General features: G+C 46.5%; 1 protein-coding gene across 4 annotated transcripts in view; it reads left to right on the forward strand.

Annotated features, from left to right (window-relative positions):
* LOC134073792 (phosphatase and actin regulator 1-like) overlaps window positions 1–21889 on the forward strand; it is a 56525-nt gene extending 34636 nt beyond the window's left edge. For 2 of the 4 annotated variants that reach the window (XM_062530382.1, XM_062530366.1), the window contains exons 3-12: window positions 1815–1895; window positions 5845–6045; window positions 8148–8502; window positions 10042–10247; window positions 11046–11202; window positions 14731–14798; window positions 16483–16544; window positions 17455–17595; window positions 19408–19484; window positions 19857–21889. In XM_062530382.1, the coding sequence (XP_062386366.1) occupies window positions 1815–1895; window positions 5845–6045; window positions 8148–8502; window positions 10042–10247; window positions 11046–11202; window positions 14731–14798; window positions 16483–16544; window positions 17455–17595; window positions 19408–19484; window positions 19857–19872 (1364 nt within the window). In that variant the 3' untranslated portion in view covers window positions 19873–21889. The remainder of the gene's footprint in view (window positions 1–1814; window positions 1896–5844; window positions 6046–8147; window positions 8503–10041; window positions 10248–11045; window positions 11203–14730; window positions 14799–16482; window positions 16545–17454; window positions 17596–19407; window positions 19485–19856) is intronic. The other 2 variants (XM_062530385.1, XM_062530374.1) reach the window with 1 other exon arrangement.
* Window positions 21890–24554: the final 2665 nt, after the last annotated feature.

Consider the following 24554-nt stretch of genomic DNA (forward strand, 5'->3'; position numbering starts at 1 on the left):
AGCCGTATATTTGACATGACAGTATGGGCTATGGGGTGAGCTTATTGAGGACCTGCGTGGCGTGATGCAGATGATGCTGCAGTAGCACTTGGTCTTTAGCTGCACGGTGACATTTCAAGCTCCTGTTAACCACATCCGCCAGCGCACCCGGTTAATGGTTCCGCACCTTGACAATTGTGATCATAACCCCCGCAAGTCCTCTGCATGGCCCAATAAACAGGATGACATTTTGTGTGTGTGTGTTCCATTCTGATGCGTGGCTGATGCATTAACTGGTCTTCTCGCTGAATACAGAAGTGCTGTGCGGCACTGCGGTGGGTGAAGACCTGTTTGAGGGTGGCCGTTTTCAAACAGGCGGTGGAGGAGGACGAGGGCGACAACTCCAGTGTGGGTTTGTGTGTTTGGTGCTGGGTGATGCCAACTCCGGTGTGGGTGTCCTCAGCCAGCGTGGCATGAGAAGATGAGCAGTCCCGTTCCGAAGGGCATTATGCTGTCCGCCACCGCATCTAGAGCACAGATGCACTCGAGTGGTCGTCCAGGACGTGTCAGGCTTGTATAACTCCAGGCGAGCGTCTTTGCAGTTTTGCACACGGGCCTGATTTCGCTCTTCTCTATTGGGTCATATGTGTTTCAGACCCCAGCCTCTGTACACACACACACACACTTGTGCACACACATGTGCACGTGTGCCGAGTTCCACTGGGGTGTGTGTGTTGTGCACGGCGGCGTGGTTCCTCTGCCTGATCCTCATTTCAGATTCTTAATTGGTTTCTATGCAGGGGTAGCTTTTGAACCGACTAACATGGCGGTAAATGGACCCAGTTCCGTGCAGTAGCGGAGAATGTTGAAGTCCCTCAACTGTTTTGAGGCTAAAAATAGACGGGGAGCGGGTCGCGCTGGGACCTGCTAGCTCGTTCAGAAAGCATCTCGCCAGATAGGCCGCCGGGGCGCATTCAAACACCTGCTATCCTTTTGTCACTCTCATCCCGTGAAAGGGAAGGTGTTAAAATCGTGCTCTTGCCTTTTTGTTTTTGTTTTTTTTTTGGCCTCGGGAGATGACCGGCTGCCCGTGGGGTCCGCGGTGAAGGATTTGCGTGATGAAAAGAGAGTGATGCTCTGGGTCTCATCTCATCAGCCCGCTTGGCCCCGTGCAGTATTTATGGAGCTGCTGGTGGTAGGCCTTTCGCGGCTAATGTGCGATACGCAGAGGGGCATCGAGGCAGAGAGGAGTGCTCGTGTAAAGCAACGCTCTCCGTTTCTCTGCCTCTCGCTCGGCTGACGGCTGTGCTGAAAAGCACAGCAAGATATTTAACTGCTGTTTTAGTGTGGCGCTCGCACTAAGGCCAGCAGAGCTGTGAGCTGATGCTAAAGGTTCCCTCAGATCAGGTTTAACAAAGGTGTGTGTGTGTGTGTGTGTGTTTGTTTGTTTTGTTTATCCATTTCTTTATTTAGTTTCCAAGTGATTGGTGTTTGGATGTGGATTTTGTCCATTGCCCTAGTTTCAGCCATATGTCTGTAAAATGTGCCAGAGGAGGAAAACTGATGCTCAACTGATGCTCTACTGATGCTCTAACAACACAATCACAAAGGTCCTGTCTGATCACCCCACGGGGTCTGCTGTTGAACTCGTCATCAGCCTGTGTTCATACAAGTGAATTGCCTGACTCTTACAGGGGCAGAAGCCATAGGGCCGTATGTGGTCTTCCACTGCAGGTCATTCCATAGGTACCACAGCAGGGTTTCCAGTTCATCCTTTTCAAGGCATCTTATTTTCTCTCCTCCTCCTCCTCCTCCTCCTCTTCTTTTCCCCTCAGCCCTGGAGAGAAAGATGTCCATGCGGCAGAGCAGAGAAGAGCTGATCAAGAGGGGCGTGCTGAAGGAGATCTTCGAGAAAGGTGCGTCTGGTGTGTGTGCGTGTGTGTGTGTGCGCGCGCGCGTGTGTGTGTGTGTCTGTTATATAGGTGACTCACATTGGTACATAACAGGAAGGAAGCAAATGAGCTGGGTAATTTCATGGGGATTGGACACATTTAGATTTAGGAATGTTGTAGATTTACATTTAGGAAGGTAGAGAGGGGTAGAAACCGTCAAATAAGAGCTGACAGAATATATTGGAATGGGCACAGCTAGCAGTTACTATGCAATCTATTTCAATTAACTAATAAGAGTTGAATTGGTATGGTGAATAGACTTGGTTGTTCTAAATAGCTTCAATTTATTCAATAAAACCAAATAGTCACTATTCCACTATTTCTCATGTTTGAATCACTTGATGACTCTCTTGGCAGTAAGTCAGGAGAAAAACTTGGAGACCTGTAAACCCAGTGCATATGAATGTATATTATTAGACATTGTATGTGGGGTCAACCTCTGAAATTCGCTGTACATAGTCTCATGGAAAGTCATGCCCCTGTGCTTTGCTTTTCCCAGATCAATAAAAGCAAAATTCAGTTATCCATAATCCTATAAAATGTCTTATATCCATATGAATTGCAGAAAGCCAAAGATAATACAGGTATGCTCTTATTTTGCCCTGATTCCTGGCTTTATTCAGACACAGAATACACTTTGCAAATAATCCTGTTTACCAATTCAACATGGGAATGGATGCTGTTAATGTAATACAATATCATAATATGACCGCCGCTTGGTGTTACATGACTCTGAATAAACGGGGACCAAAAGCTTTATTCCTTGTCAAGTTAATGGGGCTAAAGAGCTACCACATTTCCTGTGCCCTGGTGTTTCAGTATCTTGGGAATCATGGACCAAACGTCCGGGTGAAAAAACCTCTCATGTATGACAGCACTGTGCTAGTGCCTGCAGTGGTCATAATAATAATGGGGCTGGTTAAAAGTGATCTAATAAGGCATTATGTAGTTCACAGAATTCCATACTAAAGGCAGTGTGCATATTATGGTCATGTAACCTAATTGATGCATGATTTTTAATATTTGTTGTTGTGTTGTGTAACCTTAGCCTCTCGTGGTACTATGAGTGTACTCTGTGATGTTTTACACTCATTGTTATTTCATGACTACTATTTCTCGGACTGATCCCGATCGACCTCATTCCTACCAGTGCCAATGTTGTCTAGTATCTGCTCCTGAAGACTGATTGTGCGGGTGAGGCTTCTCCTGCTCCACTTTTTAAAAACTGGACAGACAGGGTTCCAGAGGCCAATCAATCCCCCCCCCCCCCCCCCCCAGAGTGTGACCTTCGCCATGCACTGTCATGACGACCGTGAATCTATGGAGGATGGATGTGTTCCTGGAAGGCCAGTATTGGCAACGGTGCCTTGAGAAGGGGACATAATGAAAATGCTGTTTGTGCTTCCTTCTGACTCATTCTGTCGGTTAAAGCCTGATTTATGCTCCCTATTCCTACGAAAATAGATATGTCCGTTTCAGACGTTGATCTGTTTAGTCTGTAATGTGTGAAAAAGGCTGAAATGAGCGTAGACTACGGATAGAGGACTACGTCTGTATCCAATATCCGTTTTTTAATAAACGAGCCTTTACTGATGTGGATTAATATTTTTTTTTTAACTGTAATATGTTTATTTTCTCTCCTTTTTGGGTAGCCTACAAAAACTGTGTTAATCTTGCATCTGATTGGCTGTAGAGGCTTAATCAGCTTATGGACTTACTTGAGCTCATAGTAGCAGGGGCAAAATTTGAGATAACTCCGCTTGAAAGCACCCATTTAACAGAGCAGCCCCCGTGGATAAAGTAGCCTGACTCTAAATATTATAAGAACTAATATTAGACTCAAATGTATTTAGTTGGAGGGCACAGTGGTCGCCTGCATGAAGCAGCTGATGCGTTGACGCTGGCAGAAAACGGGGAGTCCACAATTCTGGCCTTTCATGCTGTTCCCGCCGCGTATTCTCCACTGAACATTTACATAGAAAAGGATTGGACACTCTTGAAAGATGCGTCAACAAAGCAACCAGTGAGAATATTGGTCACATTTTATGCCCTGAAAAGAGTGCAGTCTAAAAAGGAAGAACACTTTTAGCTGGAAAGGTTTTTTAGGGGTTTGTGAAATGTACCTACACTTAGCGATCGCTCGCACAGGGCAACGTCGGCGCTGCACATTCCTGTGACGAGGAGCAGGTGTGTCTAAGCCGCTCCCTGAGGACCAGAGCTCACATTGGATACTACAGCCGATGTATTGGTTACTGACTGTACAGTTGAAAAGGTCAGCACTAGGGCCATTTGTCAAATATCAGCTTTGAGTGATTTCAGTGGCCTTGGTGGTAGTCCGCTCTTCTAGTGCAAATTCTCACACACACGTACGCGCACACACACACACACACACACACACACACACACACACACACACAGTCAAGGGGTGGGTACCAGATGGATTGCAGCTTGTGTGACCATCTCCCCTTTCTCTGTTACATCAGACTCCAACAGTCCCCCTAACAAAGAGGCATGTGGGTACAACCTGTGCCACTGGCAGGCCCAGTGCCTGGCATGTTAGATGGCCACAGGACGGTGGCGTTTGGCCACAGGGCATCCATGTGCCACCCAGACTGGCACAGGGGGCAGTAAGTCAGCTCCCAGACCTGGGCCCAGTCCAAGTCATGTCCCGTCCTGATGTCCCTCAGGAAAAGTTTCTCACTGCACTGCACTGCCAATGAAATCAGGGGCTGCCCTTGTTTACATTTGGTCTTTAGGGATTGAACTTATTGACCAAATAAATCCACGGCGCCGAACAGCCTCTGCTGTGATGTAATATCCCGGCCTATGTAAGAGGGCATGTTATCCGAGACTTTTCATGCGGGCGCAGCATCTGGCCAGCCTGTCATAGAGTGCAAGTTCGTACAGTAGAGTAAGAGACTGGACTGGCGGATGTACTTGCACTCCGATGTACCCTTGGCTAAGGACATCGGGTTTAGCGCGGAAATGCGAATTATGCGCCGGGAATTTGAATGGAACCAATTTTCCTCAGGCATTGTCTTCTCTCTCCTCGCCGCCCTCCGCGGGGATTCTATCTGCTCTTTACCAGCTTGTCAAGTTAATTACGCTGGAAAAAAAAAGATCAAAAAACATCAAAAGGACACCACTTAATGAACTAATGTTGTAAATGGGACTTTCTTTCCCCCCTTCCCCTCTCCTACCCTTTCAAAATGTCTTTGTGATGATGACACAGCCAAAAGCTCGCTAATGGACTTTGTTTTGCGTCAGCAAGTGATCTGATCACACACTGTTTTTTTTTTCTGCGGACCCTTCGTAAAGTACGCCGTTCTGTCGAGATGACATTAAGTAACCGACTCAAAACACTTGCACTGTAGCTGACATTAAAATGCAGAGTATGACTATCTGCGGCGTTATGTCAACGTGTTGAATGGCTGTATTGAAGGACCGTCATCCTCCTGCAAAGGCTTATGTCTTCAAACGAATCGACTTCAAAACTGACGTTCTTCCTCACTTAACTTTACCTTGACGTCGTCAAGTACTAAAGGGAGTAGGAGCAGGCCAACTCATGAGGATTAATTCAAAGACCACTTGATTTATGTAGATGAGTACACGGATCCACCCAGTGTCTCTGAAGTGCTACATCATTGACTTGCTGCACCAGTAATGGGTCCACTGGTTTGTCCTGACTTGGTTGGTTCAGGTCCCGCTCAGTTTACAATGCAGAATCGGACTGCATTCTGCATTCTGTGTCTCCACCATTCCCAGTCTTTGGCTGGGAGAAGGTGCATCCTACTGTTCATTGTAGGGCGTTTGATCATTATAATCAAGTCATGTATTTTGAGGTGTTGTTAGATATCTCTGTTAGATATCTTTTAAAATGTGTGGTGTTGTTGTTGTTGTTGTTGCGTTGTAGCCAGCATCGACTTCCGGCCGTCAATGGAAGGCAGTGTGTGCCCTCAGGACTCCCTGAAGCAGACCGTGATCCTGCCTCCCAAGAAGTCTGTGGCCTTCACAGGTGACGTTCAGGACACGCCGCCTAAGCCCCCGCTGTTCCACAAGCAGCCCCCGGCGCTCCCCCCGAAGCCCTTCTCCCGGCTGCCCAATCACAACACAGGTGAGCCTGTCCTTGAGGAGAAGAGAAGAGGGAGGGAAGAGTGGGTGGGAGTTGGCTAGCGAAATGGGGAATTGTCGAACATGGTGGTGCCCAATCCCTCAACGAGATTTCTCTCATCCCCTGGACAAAGGGAAAGTGGATTCCCGGGCAGTGCCAGCTGGGCTCCCTCAGGAGTGCCCGTCCACTGAGATCTGGGCTGCGGTCCAGCGCCACCAGGGAGGAGCGAGGGCCACAGGGGCAGGGCTCGCTGGGTTTAAAGGTCTCCAGGTGAAGGTGCTAGTTAACCCAGCTTGGCCCTGTTGTTTGAATGGCCATGTTTGTGAAAAGAACAAAAGAAAATACTCATTTCCAGACCGTTGAAATGGTCAGAATCTTTTCTTCGCATCGTCACATCTTATTGAAATGAGCGTGTGGAGCATCTCTCTCTCTCTCTCTCTCTCTCTCTCTCTCTCTCTCTCTCTCTCTCTCTCTCTCTCTCTCTCTCTCTCTCTCTCTCTCTCTCTCTCTCTCTCTCTCTCTCTCTCTCTCTCTCTCTCTCTCTCTCTCTCTCTCTCTCTCTCTCTCTCTCTCTCTCTCTCTCTCTCTCTCTCTCTCTCTCTCTCTCTCTGAGGTCATGGGGGCTGCAGATGGTCTCTTTAAGATTAGTCTAATTAAGTCCCACTTTAGCCAGGTCAGCAGGACTGCCTTCTCCTTTTCTACTACTCTCTCTTACTCTCTCTCCTTTACGGGCTCTTTCTCTTTGTTCTTATGCACAGTATAAATTACATTATAGGTGATATGAAATAAAATAATATACTGTAGTTGTTCACATCCCATTTTGGCCTTTTCATTTTCAATGAATGTACTGCTCTGGTATCCAGTAAATATATATTGGCTCTATCCAGTAAGTATTTCTGCCTTGTTTTTTGGTGACTTCCTTCTCTGCTGTTTTAAGAGGGCAGCATTCATTAATAATTAATTTATGGATGTGACTCAGGCCTGACACACACAGCTTGTCTCTGGCACAGCTAATGTCTTTGCCCCATGCATCTCCATCAGGAGTCAACCGTACACAACATCAGATGGGTGCAGTTTAGACCGTCCATCTGGTATGGCAGACGTGAGGTTGAAGCAGCTCAATGATGTGTCTCTACTTATACTTATATGTAGCTCTATCTTTAGCTATAGCTATAGCTGTTTAAATGCTTTTATAGAGATCTCGATTTACTGTGTATTATTCAAACTTCTCTCGTATATTATAGGGATTTTACTAGTATTTTCAAACGATTTGTCAAATCTTCTTCAACACTCTCAAATGTATCCTAAAACTCTGTGTGTGTGTGTGTGTGTGTGTGTGTGTGTGTGCTCCCCCCTGTCAGTTGTGCCCTTCCATGTGCTTGTGCACTGGCACCGGCTGTTGGCGCAGTAAGGACACGCTTTCTCCTGGCAGACTGGCACCGCGCCAGCGGGCTCTGATCCGTAGATTAGCCGGGCATAATGAATCCGGTGAGGTCAGTAGCTCTTGGGAGCGGATGGGCACGTGTGTGTGGCTCACTGTCCGTTGCTCTGTAGGCTGCGTTCAGGGCCAGCGGCCTCTCCCCAACCTGACGCCTTTGACGCCTGTGTGGCCTGCCCTTCCATCGTGCTTAGCCTGTCTTAGCCGATCATGAGACACCTTGGCAGATATGACAGGCGGCCTAGCGGCACGTGACGCACGGCCCGCTGGCTTAATGGACATTGTTGGACGTTCTTGTGTTTAGCTGTGATAAGTGTGGTAGTTGACATTTTAAATAGCACCAGCGTGTACAGATACCCCCACTACCACCACAGAGAATCAGATCAACTGTAAAGAATGATATGGAATTACTGTAATTTCCCAACTGTTAGCTGTGGCTTATACATTGATTTTGCAAAATGTCCTCAGCTATGAGGTTAATACACGGGGGCAGTTAATATGGTTTTGTTTCTTTTAACTTGCATAAATTGCTGTCCTGCGGCTTATGCACGATGCAGCTCATACACAGGAAAGTACTGTCAAATGAATATCTTGTCCGTGATTTATCTGACTGTTTATCTGATCTGACCGTGCTTGTCCATCTGTCCCCTCTGCTGCCCCGCTCCAGACTCGTGCCACCCCTCGAAGATGTCCTGTATGGTGGGCAAGCTCTCTCCTCCTCTGCCCCCCAAGAAGGTGATGATCTGCATCCCTCCCGGAGGCCTGGACTCCTCCTCCTCGTCCATGCCCCTCACCACCTTCACCCAGAAATGCCCCCCGCAGGGCCTGTCCCAGCACCACGCCACCATGGGCTGCCACCCGCACCAGCACCAGCACCAGCACCAGCACCCGCACCCGCTCTCCGGGCACCCGTACTCACACCAGCTGCAGTACGGCACCATGCCCGCCGGCCTGCATCCGCCCAGCCGCATCATCGAGGAGCTCAACAAGACGCTGGCGTTCACCATGCAGCGGCTAGAGAAGTGAGTGTGTGTGTGTGTGTGCTTGCGCGTGCGTTTGTGAATGCAATGTAAGTGTTTGTGCTTCACTCAAACAATCCCATCAAATGCATCCTCTCATTTGCACTAAATCAGTAGGAGGGAATTGTCCTCCATATTGGCGGAGGACGGTCTGAGGAAATCAAACCATAGTCTTCTCTTCACTCATTTAAATGCTTTGCTTTGTTCGGACACAGGTGTTTGAGGGCACGGGCTATCTCCGTGTTTGAGTGTCGGGGGGGGGGATTGGTATCCCGCGTGTTTGATAATGGGCATCCCATAGTCGGGCACGCTATCCAATCCTCCACGGCAGCGCACTCCCTGAGCCGTAATGGGGTCAGGCTCGTGAGGAGGATGTGACCTAGCTTTCCCGCGCCCCTCCATGGGAGCGGCCAGCCCACTTTAGCGGAGTGGCATGTGGAGGCGAGGCGCATGCAGCCAGGGTCACTCCTAGGTTAGGTGTCAGATTGGCGATGGAGACGTGTGTGTGTGTGTGTGTGTGTGTGAGAGAGATGCAGCTGGCTTCATCTCACAGCAAAACACCTCTTTGGCACAAGCCCATTGAGTTGGATGAATGTCTTCCTTACGAGATGACATGCTTACGCCACCTGCGTCCAACCACTCGAAGCCCTATCCCTCACACACAGCTTGTGAGTCATCAGGTGAAGTGTGTGTGTGGTGGAGTGGGGTGGGGATAGTGAGCGACAGAATGATCATGATTGCATAGGAAAATCCAGCTTTTTTTGTCCTGAATTCTGTTTTTAAAATCACTAAACTTATCATAAAATGTCAGTAATTGTTCTCAGTCACTTCACTGACAATTGCTCTGAAATATCTTAAAGACTAATTTCCCATGACTGTATGCAGACGGGACCGGCGTAATGGCGAACACTTAAACAGTGTGTCTACTAGATAGTGGTCACGTGTAGAGAGTGAGCAGAGTTGGTATATCCTGTGCTCTGTTATTATGGGTTATGTAAATCTGTAAGTCCGGCTCTTAATTCCCTCTGATGTATCACTGTTCATGCTTTTGATCTAATTTCCAGCAGCGGATGTAATCAGTTGCTAGAGAGAATAATCTCAAGTGAATTGTTCCCCAAGTAAATATTTAGAGTAGTATTTAGAGCCTAGGATCACAAAAAATGTTTCAGCTGTGCAGGTGTAATTTAAATCTTGTTGTGTTACCTTTTAAACCATATCTCCATTAATTTATTTATTTACTAAAGACTAAACTATACCTGCTTGCAGTGTATTCATTTGTGTTGCTTTCAAAGAGGGACATGTAGGAGTGCATGCAGTGCAATGTGTGCATGTAAGTTTGTCCTCTCTGTAATACTTTCAGCCTATGTAGTGAGAACATTGCATTCGGGACAATCCTTCATTAATGGCTTCCTGTTCGTTATTGCAAATCTGTGTGATTTTGATGAGTTTGGTTTAAGTGACCGGGATGTCTTGTGCCTAATCCTGACTTAAGATGAAGGAGCTAGTCGATGCAAATGTCGATCTCTGCCTTCCCCTCCGTAGCTCCGGACTGCACGTCGGTCAGTGCGGTCTGCTGGAAAGCCGGCAGGTCCCCACGGTGGTCATCGACTGCGAGGACGACAAGGAGAACATGCCAAACGAGTCGGACTACGAGGACCTGCCCAGCATGTACAAAGACGAGGACGACGAAGACGACGATGAAGAAGACGACGAGGAAGACGATGATGACGACGACACCCTCTTCACAAGTAAGCTAGAGCGCTGCGCGCTTCACTCACCAGGCAACCGCTGTTCCCAGATCAGAGGAGACCAGATTCGGTGGTGCCATAACTCTGTTCCTATTACAGAGGAGACCAGATTCGGTGGTGCCATAACTCTGTTCTCAGATCAGAGGAGACCAGATTCGGTGGTGCCATAACTCTGTTCCTATTACAGAGGAGACGAGATTCGGTGGTGCCATAACTCTGTTCCCAGATCAGAGGAGACCAGATTCAGTGGTGCCATAACTCTGTTCTCAGATCAGAGGAGACCAGATTCGGTGGTGCCATAACTCTGTTCTCAGATCAGAGGAGACCAGATTCGGTGGTGCCATAACTCTGTTCCTATTACAGAGGAGACGAGATTCGGTGGTGCCATAACTCTGTTCCCAGATCAGAGGAGACCAGATTCGGTGCCATAACTCCACTCATGTCTGTCTTCCTCTGATCTGTGGCACAGGCTCCCGGTCGTGTGTGTGTGTGTGTGTGTGTGTGTGTGTGTGTGTGTGTGTGTGTGTGTGTGTGTGTGTGTGTGTGTGTGTGTGTGTGTGTGTGTGTGTGTGTGTGTGTGTGTGTGTGTGTGTGTGTGTGTGTGTGTGTGTGTGTGTGTGTGTGTGTGTGTGTGTGTGTGTGTGTGTGTGTGTGTGTGTGTGTGTGTGTGTGTGTGTGTGTGTGTGTGTGTGTGTGTGTGTGTGTGTGTGTGTGTGTGTGTGTGTGTGTGTGTGTGTGTGTGTGTGTGTGTGTGTGGTTTCCCCTGCCGCTGACGTCCCTGTGACGTGTCTCTGGTAGGTTCCCTGGCACGGAAGGTGCTGAGGAAAGACTCGCTGGCCATCAAGCTGAGTAACCGGCCGTCCAAGAGGGAGCTGGAGGAGAAGAACATCCTGCCCATGCAGACGGACGAGGAGCGGCTCGAGTCCAGACAGCAGATTGGCACCCGGCTTACACGGTACGACCCCCTGCACACACGCACACACGCACACACGCACACACACGAACACACTCACACGAACACACTCTCACTGACACATGTGTACACTCACACTCTCTCACACTCTTTCTCGCTCTCTCCCTCACACATGCTCATAGACACTGTCTCACTCAAATTGATATTCACATGGACGCTAATGCAGGCAAATGAAGTCCACACCCACACAGCTGTGTCATAGCAAACAAACACAAAAACAAATATTTTCGACACGCTCATGCATATACATACAAATGTGTGTGTGTGTGTGTGTGTATATACACACACACACACACACACACACACACACACACACACACACACACACACACACACACACACACACACACACACACACACACACACACAGACAAGACTGAAATAGTCAGATGCTGTGACTTTGTGTGTGACCGTCATCAAGCCAGGTGTTGCTCATGTTCCAGCAGACACCAGCTGTGTTGAGCGATCACTTGAAATGCTGATACAGTAGCATTGGTTTCTGCAGTAGCTTTAAGTTCACTTCCAAGATGTTTCGTTTGGCACTCATTTTGACTGTTCAGGGAGAATTTAGAGTCACACTCTGTTAGGGTTTGCCAGCCAAAATGTTTGCATTCTGAGAGAGGGTGGCTGTTTTTTTTTCTTCTTTTTTTTTAGCTGTAGCTTCTAATCCTGTTAGCACTTGCTATGTCAAGCTCCCTCGCATACAGTGCATCATTCTGAATTTAGGTCAAAGAATTCATGAGTGCGACGTTGCTTGTGGTGCACACATAGACACACAGACAAGCACACTAAATGCCAACCAACCAAACATTCCCTCCTGACTATTGTGCCCACACTTGATGAGTGAGGAGGTGGAGATTGAGTGTTGCCCACCAGCTGAACTACCCAGCAGCAGCAGCAGCAGAAGTTGGTGGATGTTGGGGGCTGCCTGCCTGCCTGCCTGCCTGCCTGCCTGTAGCTAAGATGCTGCGGAGTGTATCCAGTGTGTACTAATGGTGCTGGAGAACTGAGCCTCCTCATGGCTTAAATCTCCCCCAGTAAGCTGACAGGCTTTGATGTCTCCATTCAGCATGCGCGTCACTCACTTTCTCTCTGTCCTGGCTGAATTAGCCACGCCGACGGCCGAGGAGACTGCCGCAACACACACACACACCTACACACGCTCACACACACACACACACACACACACACACACACACACACCTACACACACATACACATACAGAGAGAGAGCCATAGGCACGAGCAGCAAAGAGCGGTACCGAAAACCCAACTGACCTAGTTTCCAGAATGGTGCAGCAGATCCCTCCCACTCGTTCAGCATTCTTTCTTTCTTGCTCTCTTTCTCTTTTTTTTCTGTTTCTCATTCTCTCTTTTTTACATCGTCTACCTCCTGCACTCGTTTCCCGTCTCATACAAGGATGATAGTTGTCCGTTTAGTTCAGTCAAGTTCAAACTAGTACTTTCATAGACCTGAATCATTCTACAGTATGAGCACATGTGTTCATTCATGTATGTTTTGTTGCCAATAGCAAAATAAATGTGTCTGCCGCCCCTACATACCTCAGTGTCTATTTGGAAAGAAAAGGTCATGTCAATGCTTTTTGTGTAATTATGTTATGTACTTCATGTGGTTTGCTACGTCAGTTCTTTTTTATTTTTTTTTATGGTTGTATGCATATGTGAAGGAGATCCCAGGGTTAATGCTTTGGACAGAAAACACGAGGGCAGAACTTCAGGGCAAACATGGATGTCTTGGAGAGATATACTCCCCGAACCAGTCAAGTTCAAATTTGGCCAAAGCAAAGGACTTGTGTGGAACTGCACACCATGCGTAAGAATAAATTCAATCATATTCATTCGGTGGGATCAAAATGTGATGTTCCATACATGAGTGCTTGAAAAACAGATCTCTCCACGTGTCTGCGGGGTAGCTTTGTCCGCCTGTGCCACTCTTGATAATGACCAGTCTGTCCGTCTCTCACTCTTGCTTTCTTGTTGAGTACCTTTTAGGGGGGTGCGCTTTCAAATTCATAGAGCTAAGCTTCCTTACCCAGCATTAAGGAGTCTGACCCCTCTCGCTGAGATTGCAGTGGTTTGATAAGCCGCCATTGTCCCGCTTTTTGTGCGTCAAAAGCACATTTATGTTCATTGTCCCTTTCCTCCGTCGGAGGACAAGACAAATTGTTCAGTTGTCCTGGCGAAAAAAAAAAAATAATAATAAAAAAAAGCCGCCTTGTGTAACTCGTGTCCTTTTATGTAACGTCATTACGGCACAGCACACCCCGGCTGAAAGACTTTGTGCGCCAGGAAATGCGTTGTGTAATGACAGGTGAGGATGACGAGGGTCCCTTTTGAGATTGACTGGCAGAAGCGCGCGCTCAGCCCGATTTTTGAGTGAGTGAGCGAGCGAGCCGTCGGGTCAGCGGAGGGCTAGATGCGCTGAGATCAGCTGGAACGGGTTGGAGATGGCGGCGACGTGCCGGGCGGGCGCGGCGTGATGTGATGTGCCGCGACGTGGCGTGGCGGCGTCGGTGCGTTTTGGATCGACCCACCGGGCCTGAAGCAGAGGAGTCTGAGGGACATTCAGCTGACCGGGCAGAACAAAGCTGGGCTGTGGGTGATCCTCCGGCTCAGACACTGACCCGCTCTCTGCGCGCTAGAGGGTTTGGTTTTGATACCGGAACCTCTATTCGCCCTCCTCAACATATGATGAGTCTCAACAGTTTGCCTTGCACTCTTCTATATATTTTTTTTGTTCTTGCTTTTCTTTGTGCTTTTTCTCTTCCTTATAGCCTTTTTGTCTTTCCGTCTCGGTTTCGTTTTTGTCTTATTTCTTTGTTCTCTCTGTCTTTTCTCTTTTTCTCTCACTGTCTTTGTGCCTGCTTTCACTCCCCATTGCTGCTTGCAATTAGTTCCTCAAAGCCCTTTCTCATGTCTTGTCGGTTGCGGAGGAACCAATGCGGAGGGTCTTCCTCCAAATGACTGCACAAAGACGCGCTGACAGCCTGTACAATTTGTCCATAACCCTGACACACACACACACACACACACACACACACACACACACACATACAGTATATACACAAATTGCACCTTAATGAATCTTTTGAAAGCTAGGATTGGATTGTCCGTACACTCCATGGCTCTCAATGGACTGCAGAGAAGCAGCCTGGCAAGTGTTTATTTTGCCGAAGCTCTCCCATCTTCAGCTGTCACCCCCTGTCTGTCAGTGTCACTTAGATAACAGCACTTGGTTCAGAGCCAGGTCTGAGGACAAGCTCCAGGAGCGGCCGATGAATACGGGACCGTAGATCTGATGTCAAGCAGGGGGAAACATCTAAACAATATCCATGTGCCTTTTCACCGGTAGAAAGAACATGCGTGTTTTTACAGCATAAGATAGAAAAGGTGATGTTGCAGTTTCGTGTGTGTGTGTGTGTGTGTGTGTGTGTGTGTGTATGTGTGCTACAGTGGAGTTGATAGTTGTTTTGATTTGTGCTTTGGCAGGAGGCTGAGTCAGAGGCCCACTGCAGAGGAGCTGGAGCAGAGGAACATTCTTAAACGTAAGTGTTCAGGTGTGTACATTGTATATACACCATACCTAAGGGCGCGTTCATACCTCGCTCGTTCAAAATCGTAATATCAAGCGTTTCCCCCAAAGATCGCTTCGACTGGCTGTGCGTGTAAGCCGCAATCACACTCTGTTTCGGAACAAAAGACCTGTAAGAGGTGGTCTTGGCCTGTTTCCAATCATACTCTAACAGCGGTCTGTTTTTTATTATTATTATTCATTATTGGAAGTGAAACAGGTACGAAAGCGCCCCAACACAAACGTGTGCACAAATACGCACGGAAATGCCGTCAACTGTTAAACTCTTTGCCAAATTGCTCCGTCACTCCCAGATGAAAGGGGTTCTGGGGTAGGTAGTTAGCGAGCCCTTTGGTGTTGGGGAGGTAGGTGAGTGTGGGAGGGAGTGTGGCTCATTAGGGGAGCAGGCTCTGTCGGGGCCACAGAAGGCGGTCTGCCTGCAGAAGGCGACGGTGGTGCCAGGATGAATCAGGAGGCTCTGCCAGACAGCCACAGTACAGACGCACTCTCAGGCAGGCGCATCCCACTCAGCGCAGCACAACAAGTTGCTAGGCACCCGTGATGAAATGGAAAAGGTTGCTTGTAATAAGTGTTTTAAAAGACACACACACTGACTGCACAGATATGTATGTGTGTACTAGTGGTTGAAAGCAACAAGTAGAATGGTATAGTACGTAGTACAACATCATTTATTTGAATTAATGTAGATTAAACCAGTGGCGTCCAAGCTTTTGGTTTCTGACATTTTACAAAAGCAGTGTATATGCCACACACACACGCACACAGATTCAACTATATCTTCAGTGCAACACTCCAAATAGCCGCATGTTGCTGTTGTGGGTCTTCAGCCAGCAGCTAGTATCACCACGAGTATCACAGTCAGCATCTCTCCAATGTTGCCGTTCTAAAGCGCTCCGAAGGCTTATTTAAATACCATTATGATTGGAGTCAGGTCAGGTGCGGTGTTCTCCTTTTGCCACTAGACAGCGGCGGATTACAGATGGGACTTAATATCCTGAGAGTGAAAGAGAACTCCAAAGCCAGTGGTGTGGCTTTAAAAAAAAAGTAGTTTACTTTTAGAACAGTACAATCTGTGCTGGCAGCTTCCTGTGACTGGTTGTCTCTCATGCATATTTATATGGTCAGTGCTCTCTTAACTCCTCCTTTGGATGGCAAAGATTGGCAGTGGTCTGGACATCATTAGATCAAACATCTTTTTATGTTTTCTAAGAACTTAGTCAGGCTTCATCTTTTTAGTTTAAAATCTCCTTTAAAGGCTTGCCTTCATTATTTAAAAAGGAGATGTTCCACAGACCACAAGGGAATTCGGACCGAACTGGAGGAGAGGCTTGTGCTGTTCTCATTAAAACAAACACAGAGTTAGTCCTAATGAAGCAGACGGGCGGGTGAGACTGTGACCAGTATGAGGGCTTTCTCATAAAGTGTGAAAATGTGGGACATCATCATTATCGCTGTCATCGCCGTCGCCGTCGCCGTCAGTGCTGTCCAGAGCTCGCCTGCCTGGCGTTCTGCTGTGCGCCCCCGTGCCGATGAGCTGTCCCAGCAGCCACCACTGCGCCCATCACTGCTGCCCACTCAACATGTGGGGACTCTTCCACATCTGACCTCTCTTTCTCTCTCCCTCTCGCTCTCACTCTCCCTCTCTCCAGCCCGCAACGAGTTGGAGGAGCTGGAGGAGAAGAGGGAGCTTAAGCGCAGGCTGTCGCGGAAGGTGAGATATCAACGTGTGTGTGTGTGTGTGTGTGTGTGTGTGTGTGTGTGTGTGTGTGTGTGTGTGTGTGTGTGTGTGTGTGTGTGTGTGTGTGTGTGTGTGTGTGTGTGTGTGTGTGTGTGTGTGTGTGTGTGTGTGTGTGTGTGTGTGTGTGTGTGTGTGTGTGTGTGTGTGTGTGTGTGTGTGTGTGTGTGTGTGTGTGCCGTTGGTTTTGTCCCTTGCCACACGTGGGGAGCGTGCACTCTAGAGAGCAGGGGGGGGTTGGGGCACAAATGAGGGAGTAGACCTCTCCCTGATCCACTGTGGCAGCCCTACACGTATGCAGTGTGCAGGGAAGGGAGGGAAAAAAGCAGTGTACATGTCCCTGACATTAGGGCATCCGTCCTGACACGCACGCAAACACACACAGATCCAGGCGTTTGTTATGGACCATTAGGAGAAAGAGCGGGAAAGCGCTGTTGACTTGCCACTGAAGTGCATTACCTTAATGGATTTCAGAAATTTGCAATGCTATTTATTTATTTATTTATATAGAGTATGTATTTATTTATTTTAAGTTTGAGTGAAGCTCCCCTTCACTAGTCCCATTATTTTAGATGTATCGTCAGCTCACCTCCATGAAGATGTAAAACGCGCTTGGACCTTCCTTGTAGAGAAAGCTTCCAGGTTTAGGACCGAAGCTCACTGTCACACAGGTTGGAAGAGTGAAGTGTGGTGGTCTCCAAGCTCACTGGCTTTGTTTCTCTCAATTCAATTCAATTCAATTCAATTCAATAAAGCTTTATTGGCATGAAAGTTTCATGAACAATATTGCCAAAGCTCAATTACATGTACACGTAAAGAGTTTAAGGGAAAATAAATAAAAAATAAATGTTTACCAGAGCATTCTCTCTCTCTCTCCCTCTCCCAGCTGAGCCAGAGGCCCACGGTGGAGGAGCTGAGGCTGGCCAAGATCCTCATCCGCTTCTGCGACTACGTGGAGGTGGCCGACGCCCAGGACTACGACCGACGGGCCGACAAACCCTGGACACGGCTCACCGCGGCCGATAAGGTGAGCGCTCGGGCCTCGAGCGACTCGGGGCTCGTAGGGCAGGACAGGGGTTAAACACTCAAGCGCTCTCGGACCGATTGCCTGATTAGATGTGTATTGCGTGTTTATATCAGCCCTGTTCAGATCTCAGTTTTTGAAGCGTGAATCCACAGGGAGATTGTGGAAATGGTGAGATAACAATCAAGTTTGTCACGTGCCTTCACACATTTCTGCAGTAATTAAATGTGTGAACATTATGTAATGTCTTCAATTATTGTGAAAAGTGTGCAGCTTGCATGGAAGGGGGGGTATGAGCCTTGCCAAACACATCTGCTTTGTTTTTGGTTTATTTAATTTATTTTCCATCTTTGGTTGAGTCCTAGAGCCTGGGAGCACAGACAAATATAAACACAACTGTATAGCTTAGTCACACATGATCTCCTTCAGGAGCATCCAATGGCATTTGTAGTTGTCTTTTCGCCAGCACGTTGGATTAGTGCGTCACCGAGCACCCCCTTTATGGCGATATAATGCTGCTGACACCCATGGTGCGGTTGGTGTATATTTATTTTATTTTTTCTTCTCCTGGTGTGTTAAGATCGGAGTGCCTCCTTCAACTGCATCTCAGGCTTTGCTCTCCTCTCCTCCTCTTTTGTTTTGTAGTTTTCCCTTCCTTCCCATAGAAAGCATAAACGGCAAGTGCTCCAGGCATTTTCAGCTCATTGAGTCGTGGCTCAGATATTTTAACGAGCATATTTGTTTTTGTGCCCCCACCCCCAACCCGCTCGGTGATGCAGGCAGGGTTTATGCAGGGTAGGTCTACTACCCCCAGAGCTGGCCATGTCTGGGGTCAGCACCTGAGACACATGTGGTGTGACGGTGTGTTGCGTAACAGCTGTGTTGCATAAAACCAGGGGAGGAAGTCAGGGACAGGCGGAGCCCCAGGGCTACAGGGTGCTTCGTGCTGCTCTACGCTGATGACGTCCTGCTCCTTTCCAGGGGTTTAGGATGGTGGGTGGTGAGGAGAGGAGGGGTAGTTATCAGAGAGAGCGTAAACAAAGCTACATTTTTTAATATTTTAGATTTTTCAAATCAGCCTCTCAACCAACTGTCATGTCATCTGGATTGGGTTTCCAATGTTCCATTGTACATTTTGAACGTTGGTCGCTTTTCTTACAGTTTCATTTTGTTCAAAAAACATTTTAAATTGGCTTTAACAATGCCAATAGTATGAAAAACTGTCCGGGAGCTGAACCGTGAATAATATAGAATATGGTACATAATTATTTCTGAAGACCATTGAGTTCTGTCATACTTTGGATATCTTTGGTATTGTTCTACCGTGTGAGAGATATTTATAGTACCGCACATACACGTGCACTGCAGCTCTACATGCTGAGATATTTTTGGACCATTTAGAGGTGAACAAGACGGTGCAGTTTGGCATTTGATGCCGTGCTTTTAAAAGCTTCATCCATTCAGCTGCACATAACGGGCCCACTACTCACAACATGGTGAAGTATAGTGCAGGGTCCATTTTGAACTGGTGTTTTTGTGTTCCTGCTTGGGATTGGGGGGGAGGGTTTGTTGGAGGAGATGGACCACGAGAAAGAGAGAAGTCCGACTATTAAATGGAGTGTGTCATGAATCATGTAGGTCCCGTGGATGCAGGAGGAGGATGGATGGATGGCTGGCTGGCTGGCTGGCTGACTTGCTCTGCTCTATAAAGAGTGTGTGTGTGCAGTTGCGTGACTCCATCTTGTGTTGAGTGCTCATCACCTGTGTATGGCTCTACTCTCTCTCTGACTGAAGTGCTCTGTTGGTCTGTTGCAGGCAGCCATAAGGAAAGAACTCAATGACTTCAAGAGTAATGAAATGGAGGTGCATGAATCAAGCCGCCATCTAACCAGGTAAAACCATTGGGAGTTTATGCAGAGCCCCGTTCATAGTTTCTCCAGTTTTCATCTTAAAGAATGAGAGGTGTGCCATGTCCCTCACTCTATACTATACATACCAACAAAAAGTTCTTAGGCATCAGAAAAGTGACGATCTATTAATTACCCCTCAGCTCTGTAGAAGGCAGCTGCAGAATTTATTCATTATAATTGTAATATGCTTCTTGAATGTTTGTTTTCACCTCTGGTCAAACTGATGCTGGTGCATTGGCATTGTGTGCAGACTTTATGCATCCATGTAATAATGGTGAGGTCTTGGATATTGTTCTCTATTACATTGGTTCATTTGTGTGTTGCTGAAGCTGCTGTTCTGTCATTTGTTTGCAGGTTTCACAGACCGTAGAACACCACTGTCTTGGGAGCGGTGCCTAGCGGGGTACTACTCTCCTCTCTCTGAGAACCATAAGTGCTGGACGGTTCAAACGGGGCCCGCATCTACAAAAAGGCCATGCGTTTTTTTCAAATGCCTTTGCAGATCCCTGAGACTCAGACGGTACTGTCCACCTTTGTCCATGGAGACTGTTTATCATTTTTGTTTTCCACTTATGCCAAGACAAGTCATCCCAGATACGACCCCCCCCCCCCCCATACACACACACACACACCCCCACCCCAAACCTGACCCAGCCCATCACGCTTCCCTGGGCTCTCAGGCAGGAGCCTAGGGGACTATGGACTGCAGAAGAACTGGGATGGAATCTCATGTGGACACCTGTTCCCTTTTGCTATTGAATGACACAATGCTGATGGCTCATATTCAACACTTTTGTTTGGTTGGTTGTTTTTTTTTTGTTTTGTTTTGTTTTGTTTTGTCATCCATGTGATTGTCACGCTACCCTCAGGGGGTGAACACTGAACCCATCCACTGAACCCACTTGACCCTTAGACTGTTTGGCTGGGCACGGTCAGTGCAACCATGTGTCCAGACTCTGTACCAGTTTTTTTGTTGGAGGTCTGGACATCATAGACTCTTGTGCAATATACCTAATTTCATGTGTAATATCACCCTCTGGTGGCCAATGTACGCCATTGCCCATGTAGTCATTTGCTCCCCTTCTTTCCTACTGACAATGTGGACATACTCTGCTAACTGTGAATTCTTGGAGTGCCAACTCTGCACTCGCTTTTACTTGTATATTGTGTTTATATTAAGGTCTTAAGAAGATATTTTAAAGAACTTTCTCTGGCATTATTCTGTATGTCTGTATACAAATGGTGTTTGTCAGGGGTCATCTAACGAAGCAGAATTGCTCACAGAGTTCTATTTAAGGACTTGTGGAATTTTTATCTCATTATATTTTAAATTATTATTATTTTTTAAAGTGGCACTTCTTTTTTTCGGGCCAGAGGCTGAGGTTTATGGAGGGCGTCACAGATATATCTGTGAAGAACCGCATGAGTCTAAACAGTGCTGGCTATCCAGGGATTTTTTTTATTCACATTATCAGTGTTTTACTTTCCCCCCTCATTTATGGTGTAAAAATTCTGCCTAGCACTCAGACCTTTCATGAAAAATGCAGAGATGCACTGCAGTCTGGCCTGTCATTCATTCTCGATGCTACTAGGAAGAGCAATACTCATTGTATTAGCAAGCATTTATTATTTCTGTTATCTTTTTGCAACAGACCTTATGGTCAAAACAGTTGGAGGGATTTTTTTTTTTAAGGGGGGAAGCGGGGTGGGCGGGTAGAGACCTTTTTAAATGCTTGCTGTCTCACTGTTCCTTGCATTAGTGTACTTTGCAATATTAAAACTTTGGATTTGTTTTCCATGTCTAGCAATAGGTTAGGAGAGGAAGAGAGGACTGTGACTGTCGGTGCAGAGTACACCTCTACACGACGTCCTCTATCCCCTGAATGAAAGCTCATTGATCAGTTAGAGCAGCTAGTTTGAGTAAATTCAGTGTTCTCCGCATGGAAAGATGCATAGTGAAATCAGGCTCTCATCTGACGCTCAACCCAAAATAATTTTTAAATCCAACAACATATGGCATCAAATTGAATACGTTTATTTATTTTATTTTCCTACACCAAAACAAGCCCTGCACAATGAGCTAAACTTGATTGTAGCTTACAAAAATGGTAACCAAATCTTGAGAAGACCTCATGAATATGAAGCAATCCTTCATTTTTGTGATCAATGGTTCCAAAATTCAAGTGGTTGGGACTTGGGTTTGTTATGACTGTCATTTTGTTGGATTAAGGAATGTGAATTCAGCAATAAATAGTCATTTGTCACATGTACAGAGAATGACTGGACTTTGGTAGTGTTTTTTTCTCCTTTCAACGTGTTCTTCATGTAAACCTATTACTTCCCATATCTCAACACCACATAACATCACCGTGATTGTAATTAGAACATATTAAAATGAGAGAGCCCAAGTTGCAGCCCTTGCTGCTTTAGTCACACAACTATAAACTGCGGTGTTAAGATTTATAAACGTATAAGAAAAGCCTATATGGTCATGCTTTACCATATATACCCCTCATTAAAATAAAGTGCTGGGTCATTTGAAAGTAATCCTTTCAGTTTAGACACTTAGCATAGCCATTTTTGCAATGTAGGAAGAACTGGGGTGATTGGAAGGGCCCAAATGAGGATTGAGTGGACTCTCAAATGAGCTACACATATGGTGAAATCACAGCTTTTACTGGAAATGTCCACAAGTCTGGATAATACTGGACCGATTCTCAAAAGATAATCTGGATCGATCTAGAGATACTTTGTTCACTTCCATTTTCAGGCTGAGTAACCAAATTACTTGCATACATTAAACTCTTTCCAGATCTTTTTGGAAGTATAGCAAAAACATCTCTCTTGTAAATGAAGGTTCTGAATACAGTTCAATCCATTCAAAAATATACAAATCCATTTAGCTTAATTGGCACCATCAGCACAGCCAGCCATGGGTTATTTTCAACAGTGCCTAACTACTTTCCTGTATGCACTGCAATCACATGCTGCAGTTGTGATTGGTTCCTAGGTTTTCAATCATTTTGGAAATCACTGTTAATTGAAGAATTGTCAGGTGGATCTGCAAAACAAATTTAAATGCACCCACAGATTCATTTGATTTCACCCAGGCTAACATTTTTGAGACATTTTGTATTCGCAACACTGAATATTCTTTAATTTCATGACAAGGGAATATGATTGGATTCTGACAGCCTTTAGGTTGTATAGGAATGCAACAATAGACCAACATCAGTCTTGTTGATCAATCTGCAAATTGATGACATTTACCGATGGCAGTGGCTGATGTTAATCTGTTCCCTGCTGAAAAAACCAGCAAGAAACCAGCTTAGGCTGGTAGCTGGTTTTAGCTGGTTTTAGCTGGTCTTTGCCCAAAACACAGTTCTTATTGCTGGTCTTTGCTGGTGTAGCTGGTTAGGCCACCAGCTAGACATGCTGGCGTGACCATCTGAGGAAGCTGGTCGTGCTGGTGTGACCAGCCTGTCGTTTGGGATACAGCTGGTTTAAGATGGTCATGCTGGTGACCAGCCTGTCCAGCTTGACAAAGATGGTCAAGCTGGTTTTCTAGAATGACCAACATAAGCTGGCGTGGCCAGTAAAAACCAGCAATGTAGACCAGCAACACCAACTAAAATGACCAGCTTAAAGGGATAGTTCGGGTTTTAAGACACGAAGTTATATGGGTTCCCCGTCAGCAACGTTGTGCATCAGCACTGACTCACCCCGCAACAGCGTCCTGTGAGCCGAGATCCAGCCGGTTTTTGATGCTGAAGAAAGTAGTCCGGCAAGTTTCTGGGGTCACGAAAGTAAAGTGTTTTTCTTCTCAAAACCATATGCGTTCAAAAGAGTGATATATTTGCACCACAAAAACGTTGTCCAGGAAAAATTCAAACCTCGTTATCACTTACTTATTTTTCGCGATTCCTATCACTGCGCGCTACTGACAGCTGGACAACGTTTTTGTGGTGCAAATATATCACTCTGTTGAACGCATATGGTTTTGAGAAGAAAAACACTTTACTTTCGTGACCCCAGAAACCTGCTGAAGAAAATAGTCCGGCATCAAAAACGATCAAAAACCGGCTGGATCTCGGCTCACAGGACGCTGTCGGGGGGTAAGTCAGTGCTGATGCACAACGTTGCTGACAGGGAACCCATATAACTTCGTGTCTTAAAGGGATATTCCGCCATTTGCGGAAATACGCTCATTTTCCACCTCCCCTCGAGCAAAACAATCGATATTTACCTTGTTCCCGTTCATCCAGCCATTCTGTGAGTCTGGCGATACAACTTTTAGCTTCAACCTAGCATAGATCACTGAATCGGATTAGACCATTGGCTTCTCGCCTGCTAGCTTCATGTTTAAAAGTGACTAAGATTTCTGATAATTTTCCCATTTAAAACGTGTCTCCTCTCAAGTTAGAAAGTGCAATAAGACCAACTGAAAATGAAACCTGGCGTTTTTCTAGGCTGATTTAACATGGAACTACACTCTCATCTGGCGTAATAATCAAGGCAACTTGCAAACGTACCATAGGCGCAGTGATATCGTACGCAGCATCTGAAAATAGTCCCCATAGACATCAAGCAGTAGTAGTGCCAGTAGCTGCAAGTTGCCTTGATTATTACGCCAGATGAGAATGTAGTTCCATGTCAAATCAGCCTAGAAAAACGGCAGGGTTCATTTTCAGTTGGTCTTATTGCACTTTCTAACTTGAGAGGACACACGTTTTAAATGGGAAAATTACCAGAAATATTAGTCACTTTTAAACATGAAGCTAGCAGGCGAGAAGCTAATGGTCTAATCCGATTCAATGATCTATGCTAGGCTGAAGCTAAAAGTTGTATCGCCAGACTCACAGAATGGCTGGATGAACGGGAACAAGGTAAATATCGATTGTTTTGCTCGAGGGAAGGTGGAAAATGAGCGTATTTCCGCAAATGGCGGAATATCCCTTTAAAACCCGAACTATCCCTTTAAGGTGGTACGACAATCAAAACCAGCTGAATTACCATCATAAGCTGGGTAAACCAGCTGAAGGTGTGTTTTCG

Source organism: Sardina pilchardus, chromosome 2 (assembly GCF_963854185.1).
Source record: "Sardina pilchardus chromosome 2, fSarPil1.1, whole genome shotgun sequence".
In the NCBI taxonomy this organism is placed as follows: Eukaryota; Metazoa; Chordata; class Actinopteri; order Clupeiformes; family Clupeidae; genus Sardina; species Sardina pilchardus.